This window comes from Dendropsophus ebraccatus, chromosome 10 (assembly GCF_027789765.1).
Source record: "Dendropsophus ebraccatus isolate aDenEbr1 chromosome 10, aDenEbr1.pat, whole genome shotgun sequence".
In the NCBI taxonomy this organism is placed as follows: domain Eukaryota; kingdom Metazoa; phylum Chordata; class Amphibia; order Anura; family Hylidae; genus Dendropsophus; species Dendropsophus ebraccatus.
In genome coordinates this window covers 46,599,898-46,608,424 of record NC_091463.1, presented here as the reverse complement: position 1 = coordinate 46,608,424, position 8,527 = coordinate 46,599,898, and the positions used below count along the sequence as shown (strand labels likewise).

General features: G+C 39.1%; 1 protein-coding gene across 2 annotated transcripts in view; it reads right to left on the bottom strand.

Annotated features, from left to right (window-relative positions):
- Nucleotides 1–1,115: 1,115 nt before the first annotated feature.
- Nucleotides 1,116–8,527, bottom strand: part of ATRX (ATRX chromatin remodeler) — a 144,034-nt gene continuing 136,622 nt past the window's right edge. For both annotated transcript variants that reach the window (XM_069986333.1, XM_069986332.1), the window contains exons 32-36: nt 7,464–7,613; nt 6,617–6,751; nt 5,699–5,794; nt 5,489–5,617; nt 1,116–4,225 (exon numbers count right to left, since the gene is read on the bottom strand). In XM_069986333.1, the coding sequence (XP_069842434.1) occupies nt 3,929–4,225; nt 5,489–5,617; nt 5,699–5,794; nt 6,617–6,751; nt 7,464–7,613 (807 nt within the window). In that variant the 3' untranslated portion in view covers nt 1,116–3,928. The remainder of the gene's footprint in view (nt 4,226–5,488; nt 5,618–5,698; nt 5,795–6,616; nt 6,752–7,463; nt 7,614–8,527) is intronic.

Sequence of the window (8,527 nt, the reverse complement as noted above, 5' to 3'; positions counted from 1 at the left end):
AATGTGCCAGACTAATTCACAGCGTTTATATTGTCCTGCAATTAATAAATTAAGCTTCCTAAAAACGATACCATAGTCTCACATGGATGAAACACCTCTGCAATCTGCCACTCTCTCAGAGAGGACGGCATATCTATGCTGAAAGGTTCTCCATCTCGTAAAATTAGGCAGGCGTAGTAGACCTCTACAGTCACAGCAGTTTATTTTGTCTAGGGGTCTAGTCTAAACTTAAGCAGCTGTGGAATCCTATTGTGAACACAGAGCCCCTCTTCCATTTGTGTATTGGCTAAGTTGTCACAGTCTGAGGTTAGAGGCTTTATATAAACAATTGTATTTTCATATGACAATACCTCCATATTCATACTGCAATTCAGTTCAGTTTACAGCCACATTAGGATGAGTGACATTCACAATATAGAGCTGAAACAGACAATAACAGCTGTTACCGTAGACATGTTGAACACATTTTTAACATGTTATTGCCATATAAGAAAACATAAAAACATGTTATACTTACATCTCTGTGCTCCCCTGGTGTCCTGTTGTGGTGTCCCCTGCTGTCTGTAGCCACTGTTACTTCTGAGACAAGCTAATCTCAGGAGTGACAGCTCTAAGACGGAACATCTCTGAAGCCAGTAATCGGCTGAGCGGGAGCATCTTAGAAGTAATGGCAGCGTCAGAACGTGGGGGACAACGTCGACACCGCAACAGGACACCGGCTGAGCGGCAAATATAACATGTTTGTTATGTTTTCTTATAAGGCAGAAACATGATAAAAATGTGCTAGCACAAATAACCCCTTTAACCATACGGTGTTAAGGTGTTAGGTTAAAGGTCTTTTCCCAAAGACAGTTATGGAATTACCTTTATGTCTGTTAGGTGGAGGTCCCAGAGGTAGGACAGCCACCTATCAAAGGTGCGGGGGAGAGGTTTAGAAGGTTCATTAGATTCTTGTAGCATAACTCAACATAACTAAAACTTGAATGGTTAGAGACATATTTTCTTGACAGGACCTCATTCACATAAGCATATTGGAATTTGACCTATTTAAGCTCCATTATGTGTGAAGGATGGTGGTTAACAATGAGGGATCCATACAACAGTCAAAGCCTGGAAACTGTTTTGGTCACTTTATTAAATGAGATATTAAATATAATTTGTTTAAAGTTTCAACTACTAAACAGCACTTTCAATGGTGAAAACACATAGGATATTTCCATTTTTTCAATGCTCGCTCATTAAAAACACAATTTCAGTCCTTCAGTATATTACAAACAAAAAAAAACTGCGCTGTTATAAGAAGTAACTTTTCTATAGTACTTCTACAGTACTTAATATAGAAATCAAAGAGCAGGAAAGAAAAAAAGGCAAATTTCCACAGCTGTATGATTTCAGCAGCCAAAGCTGATTAGATGGACTGAAACTACTATACAACTGAGACATACATGTACAATATCACAAATACCAAACGCTTTACATCCAAAGTAACAGCATCAAAATGTGAAGAATTTAGCAGGCAAACCTGTAATACAAGCAATTCTGTTTCAACTGTGCTTAAAGGTAGTGCAGCTAGTTAAAACAAAAACAAAAGAAAAAAAAGGAAAGAAAAGAAAAAAAAATTGTGTCTTTCTAAGGTTAAGATAAGTCTGTGAATATTGGATAAACCTTGATGCTCTACTTAATGCAGACAGCATATGCAGCTAAAATGTCTACTGACAAATTGGTGTGAGTGGTCCTCCGTGCAGGTCCTCTTCACAAGACTTGCCATATTTATCACACCCAAGAGTCTTATTAGTATAAAGTCCAAGGTTAATGCGAAAAATGCTGCTGATCTACCACGACGTAATTGTGAGCTTTAAAGTAAAAAAGCTGTTACTTAAGAAAGGCAAATACACTTTTTGCTTTAATAAGGAGCAACTGCAACTTCTCTTTTTTTACAGTTGGGTAAAAAATAAAAATCTTATTACAAGACGTTTTAAGCGGTTAGAAAGCACATACATTATTCTTCTTATCTGAACATTGGATTAATTTGCCATATCATTAACTGAAATTAATTCTGACTTTCACTACTTATATGCAAAACTAATAAAACATTGAAGTAACAGAAATATAGAAAGTATTGTGACATTGTATCTGTGTGAGCCTTTTCTGGAATCTAAGCGGCTTTGACTTTGCAGCTTCCCACCATAATTATATAATCGCATAGCTGGGAGCTCATACTCCAATTTAAAAGGTCTATGTACTAGGATATTGTAAGGTTGTCAACAGAACAAGCATCTTTATTTTTCACATGAAAAAGGGATGATCTTCACTTTAACAGCAAGTGCTCGACAAAGTGTAAATGGTTTTACTGCTTCTAGTGCAGTCATGGCTTGCTGATCCATAGTCAATGGCTAGCCGTAGTACACTAAAAACTAGTGAAGAAATGTGCAGCGATCCCACTAAAAATTTGGAGGGGGTTTCAGATTTGATCTGAATTGAGCAAAATATCAAAACAATTGCTACCGGCATATAAAGATCTGCAACTACAGAGCCATAAAGGCTTGGTGCCTATATGTATAGTGCTTGGTAAGGAGAAAAGAAAACTGTCCAAAATAAGTAAAAGGAATTTACCGCCATCCATTGACATTTGGGTTAAATCACTTGTCACCTGAGACTAAGGTACAGGACAGCAAATGTCTGTTGTTATTGTGTAAATGGCTGAATTCCTTCAGGCTGCCCAAGAAGAAACCACATGCTGGAAGGTAAGGCAGTTCCTAAATACTTCGCGTATATGGCAATAATGGCAAGAAAAACTAAAAAAAAAAAAAAAACACCCTTTCTGAAAAAACATTCTAGGACATTGATAAATGAATATGAATTATAATCATATCTCCAATTGGTCCATATATTCCAAAATAGTATTTAACCATCCATTATAGTGGTACGGCTAGTCCACAGCCACGGTTCAGTAATATATTTAGGTGGTTCACATGTTGAGCTGAAGATATGCAGAGTAAATGTGCTAAAGATACCATAACTAATAAGCTGTGCAAATTCAACTGACTGAAAACAGGAGATCATTCTAACACTTTGTGGCGCAGTACAAGGGCAGAGAAAAAGAAAAAAAAATGTTTAATGTAAACACCTATTTAGTATAGCACTATGAGAATAAAGGAAAACAAACTATATTTACAAAGGCACAATAAAAACGTATAGCGCAATACATGACGGACAACAGGAGCCTCAACATGAACAAAGTGTCTATTTAGGTATTTTAGCCATTAGGCCATTCTCAATTAATTTTAAGTCTAGAAAACTCTGAAGTCAAAACGGGTTGGCCCATTCAGAGACTTCTGATCGAGGCTGCGCATCTATCTCCTATACACTGCTGAACTACATCTTGCTGACAACCATTGGATATGTAGCTCAGCAACAATACCTGTACAGATTGGTTGCCCATTTCAGGTATAAAAACAGTAAATGGTTTAGAAAACCAACACATCCTCTGCATTCTTTAATCATATTGAATTTCTACAGTGCTGCTGATGTGCTGAGCTGCATATGGAGTGCATTGGCTACTACAGAACTTGTCTTGCTACAAGATCAGCTTGGTGAGTGACTGTTGCCAAGCTGAGTAACTGGTTTGGGCACAGAAGGCATGCTTTCACTGAAAACAGGTCTCTTCTGCAACCAGTCAACATCAAAAAAAAAAAAAAAAAAAGGATTCCATGGCCCCCGTAGGCTCTGCTTCAACAAAAACAGAGAACCGATCAACTGCAAAGCTCAACAACGGTACAGTCTGGCAATCAAAAAGCGAACAAACCAAACACTTTCATATGTAATGTTTTCTACAGTATGTCAAGCCTTAAGAGTTCTAGACAAATGGGGAAAATAAAGAATGTCTCTCTCATTAAAACAATGCAGTAGAGGTCTTAGTGCAATATCATCACATTTTTTTTCCTTGGGAAGGTCCAGCATTTTTGCCTCTGTTGGAAATTGGTGCTCTTTGCATTGGATGGTTCTGCAAACCACCTTGATACATTCCTTGCAGGTCAATTTGTGGAAAGCCAGATGGGTTGACCATAATGTTTGGAGGCTTCTGCATCATCAGACGGTTCAGTGCTGCCTGCTGTTGGAAGGCCAGCTGTTGTTGCTGCTGCTGCTGGTTGAACTGTTGTTGCTGCTGGTTATACTGCTGCTGTAATCTTCGGCCCATCAGTATTCGCTGGACACAGCTTATTAGCTATAAGGAGACATAACAATGCACTGATAAACTGACTCTGTAAACATTATAGGAGATTATACCCATAAGTGGCATTTATGACATAAATCAGTTACATCCCAGTAGCCTAAACCCCAACCAATCATAAAAAAGCTGAAGACAAGTACTGGGAAGCATGGTCTGCTGGATGTCTAAAGGCCCCTTTTCCACGGGCTGATTATTTCTAATGAGCATCCCTAGGAACAGTCGTTCAGCCGATAATCGGCACTGGTAAAAATGCCAGCGATCAGTGAATGAGCAGGAAAGTGCCTGCTCATCGGCTGATTACATTTCCGTCCGTCAAACTGGTGTAAGTCAAACTCAGCATCCCCACATCAATACACTACAAGCCAGGCTGGAAGATGATATGTATGGTAAATGTATGCAAAACCACACCAAAACTGAGGACAGGAGAGGTGCTGTTTATGGAAGTGGTCATGTGTTTCTAAGCTTGGATAACCCCTTAAATCAAAAATTTATGTCAATTTGGTGTAAATCAGAACTATTCTGGTTAACAAAGACATTTGGCAATGAAGAATAACATGGTGTTCTCATCTCACATATCCAGCAGGAGGAGAATGCTTTCTACTATTAAATCAATTAGTCAGGGACACCACACCATATGCAAAACCCATTAAAATTATCACCATCATTAGCAGGCTGGTATCCAGAGGGCAAATCCTGCAAGCAGTAAGACTCAAGTAGTTGGCATAATGACCATGCTTTTCTCTTTTGTTCACAATTTAACTACCGTAAAACAAGACACATGCAGGCTGGATTTACCTCGCAGCAAAAAGCTATTACATTAAAAGGAAGGCTTTCATTGTGGCTGGAAAAGGGGCAGTGTGACATGGGAGTTCAAAATTCCAACAAATGGCAAATAAGATTAAAAAAAAAACTTAAATGGCGGAGCTCAATTTGGAGCAGGAATGCCGTTGATCAGTCCAGAGCCTTGTGGAGGCCAGAACATTCCAGAGCAATGTGTGCCCCAAATAACTTGGAACCTAGTGACTGGAATGATTTTTAATTGTGTGAAGCCTGTTGTTGGAAAAAAAAAAGTCCAGGAAACACTCGCATGAGAAATTCAAAGGGATTTCGCAGGAAGGATAGTGGTTTTTTGTAAGACACAACAGCTCACGTAAGTGCAAGTGAAATGTAACCCTATAAGTGCTGAGGTGGAAGGCAACTGCTATATAAAATACATACTCAGAATCTCCCAGCATGAAATACAGGTAAAATACTCACCATCTGCTGCTTGGCCAGAACATCATTGTAAATTGCCTCTCGTCTCTTGATTTCTAGCTCTTGGCTTGACTGTCTGCTTAAAGCCAAGGACTGGACCTGGGATTCTGACAAGGAAGGATTTTCCTTCCACTGGGGAAAAGAAATGACAAGAAGATCAGAAGGGTTCAGAAAATTTACAGTTCAAAGAAACACCTCCTCAAAATCACTTACCACTGTGGCAATAATGTCATCCAAAGGCTGGATCCTTGCAGATGCTATACTATTAGTAGCCTCCACCACTTTTTCTCTGCCTTGGTTGATGAGATCCTTGAGAACAGAGAGGTAAGTTATAACTCAAACATGTATTACATCATTTACCTGGGGTATGTTTAAAGCAAGAGTTAAAGCGTACCCCCCCCCCCTTTTTATTGAAAACAATTAAACATTTTTGCAATTCACTTTATTAACCTTTTCTGCTGCTGTGGTCTATCCTACACAAGTCTATGTAGACTCCACACACATTAGCTGTGCACAAATTCTGCATATCTGCCTGCGCTCTGCCCCCCTGCTCTTTTATAGCTGTAAATAGCTGTCAGGATGTCATAGCCGATGCTCTCTCTGACATCAGGTATGGCATCCAGGACAGCTATTTAGAGCTATAAAAGAACAGGGATGCAGAGCACAGTACCAGGAGAAGCTCCTGCATTGCTCACTCAGTGTTTCTCAGTGCTATGTAAGGTTATTTAGCACTGGGAACAGTTTAGCATAAGCTGTAAGCAGCTGTCCTGAAAGTAATACCTGGTGCTCCGGCATGGGGTATGGCTTCTGGTAAAGCAATTTACAGCAGGAGGAGGAAAGGGAGGCAGAGCACAGGCAGCAATGCAGAATCCATCCACAGCTTCAATATGTACAGATTCTTTATAGAAACCAGAATTTAGGATTGGGAAGGGGGTGAGCATATTTAGCTGCTTTTTTTGTATTAACTGTCAACTGTTTTTAACAATTACATTTCATTGTATGCTTTCAGGAGTTACAGATAACTATGTACAAACAGCCACAGGCTTCTAGGTAAGAGACCAAACAGATTACTGGGGAATTGCACATTTTCAGTCTATGAATGCATCTGACCATTGGGATTATATTACTTACCTCCAGTTGCTGATTAGTCAGTGAAGACAATGCTCCTAAGTTTAAGGGCATGTAAGGCGACTGAGCAGCACCAAAATTGATTTGAGAGTAATTGAGCCCAGTTGCAGCTGCCATGTTGAAACGACTAGTCAAACCCTGGAAAGGAAAAAAAAAAAAAAAGGGCATCGATTTTAATGTATGGCCTAAAGGTGCTATCCTATTACATCAGAACAGGACTGACAGAGTACATAGCAAAAAAATAAAAAAAAATAACTTAATTTTCTCCTATAAAAAGGTCCCACACACTTTAAGATTCCAGGACAGCCTATGCATTCATAATATGTGTATTCAGAAAGCTCCCATAATGGTCTTGGGATATCAATAAACTCATTGCACTCAGTATGGATATGCTGCAGTAAAGGCCATATCTGTTGCAATGTCTCCATATATGTTGCATGGTTGTTTGGATATTTAAAACCTATCACTCCCTCAACGATTTTCGGCACCTGCCAAAACGAGTTATTTTGAGGAAATAGTGGTGGCTGTTGTCAGACAACACTGGGAAGAGCAGAGAGGTAAGCAAAATATGTTTTATACATGGGCAGCAACATATAAAGAGTTTAGAAATGACAGATAATCCCTTCAACTTAGCTTAGAGACAACTCAACAACTAAGCTCTCCAACTCAGAGGTGCAAAATCCACAATTATAAACAAATGTATAAAAAAAAAATAACACTAATGAAGGCAAGATAGAACAAATTCAGCTTCTAGATTTGCAGCCAAAACAGCAATACATGTAACAATAGAGGTCACACAAATCCAGAAAAAGGAATTAGTCTGAGAATTCTCCTCAGCATCTAGACTCACCTTCTTCTCAGCTTCATACTCATCCCATGCTGCCTTCCTTTCCTCCTCCGTCAGAGCTTCTTCCTCTTTGTGGTCCAGAAGGGAATCATGCTCATGGTAGGTCACAATCTGTTCCTTTCTGATCTGCAACAGTTCTGCAAGAACAGTGTCCTAAGGAAAGAAAAAAAAAAACTGAGCATGTGCCTAATGACAATATGGTTCTCTCCCCTTTAGGGGTGATTATGTGGATTGGACCTAGACAATTAGTAGTGGACATGGGTGAAAACATTAGCTGTTACTGTTTCATATAAAGCCTTCAATTATGGTAACAATCATAAGAGTGCATTACATATACAGCATTATTATACTTTAATGTCAAAGTAGTTAGCGGTTCTTAAGATGGGAGATTTTAAACAATTCTACTTGAGATTAGGATCAAGCAGTGTACTGTATTCCTATAAACTAGTGATAAAATATAGGTCACAACAAACAATAGGAAGACAGAAAAAGTAGACAAGTAGATAACTCAACCACCTTAGGGTAAGTTCACACCGAGGAAAAGAGGCAGAAATTCTGAGCGGAATCACCACCACAGACTCTGCTCAGAATTTCACCTGCTTCAGTGTCTCAATGTTAAGTATAGGGCGCCTCCACCTAGGGCTGGGCGATATGGCCAAAAAATAAAATCTCGATTTTTTTAAAAAATTTTTGGATGATTCTCGATTTAAATCTAATTTTTTTTTCTTTTTGCTAAATAAACAGGACATTTTTCTCCCTGCAGCATCAGATACTATTTTATTAACATTTGAGACAACTGTATTTCTTCCCAGTGTAACAGAGCTCCACCTGTGCCCCCATGTAGTAGACAAGCCCCCTCTGTGTCCCATATAAGTAGTTTTCCCAAATATGTGCCCTATGTACTCTGTGCCCCCATATAGTATAGGAGATCTTCTATGTGCCTCCATCTAGCTAGGGTGTAATAGTGGGGGTATAGTGGATAAGGGGTGTCATAGTACAGGTAAAGATGAGGAGTGTGGTAGTACAGGTATAGATGATGGGTGTAGTAGTACAGGAATAGATTAGGG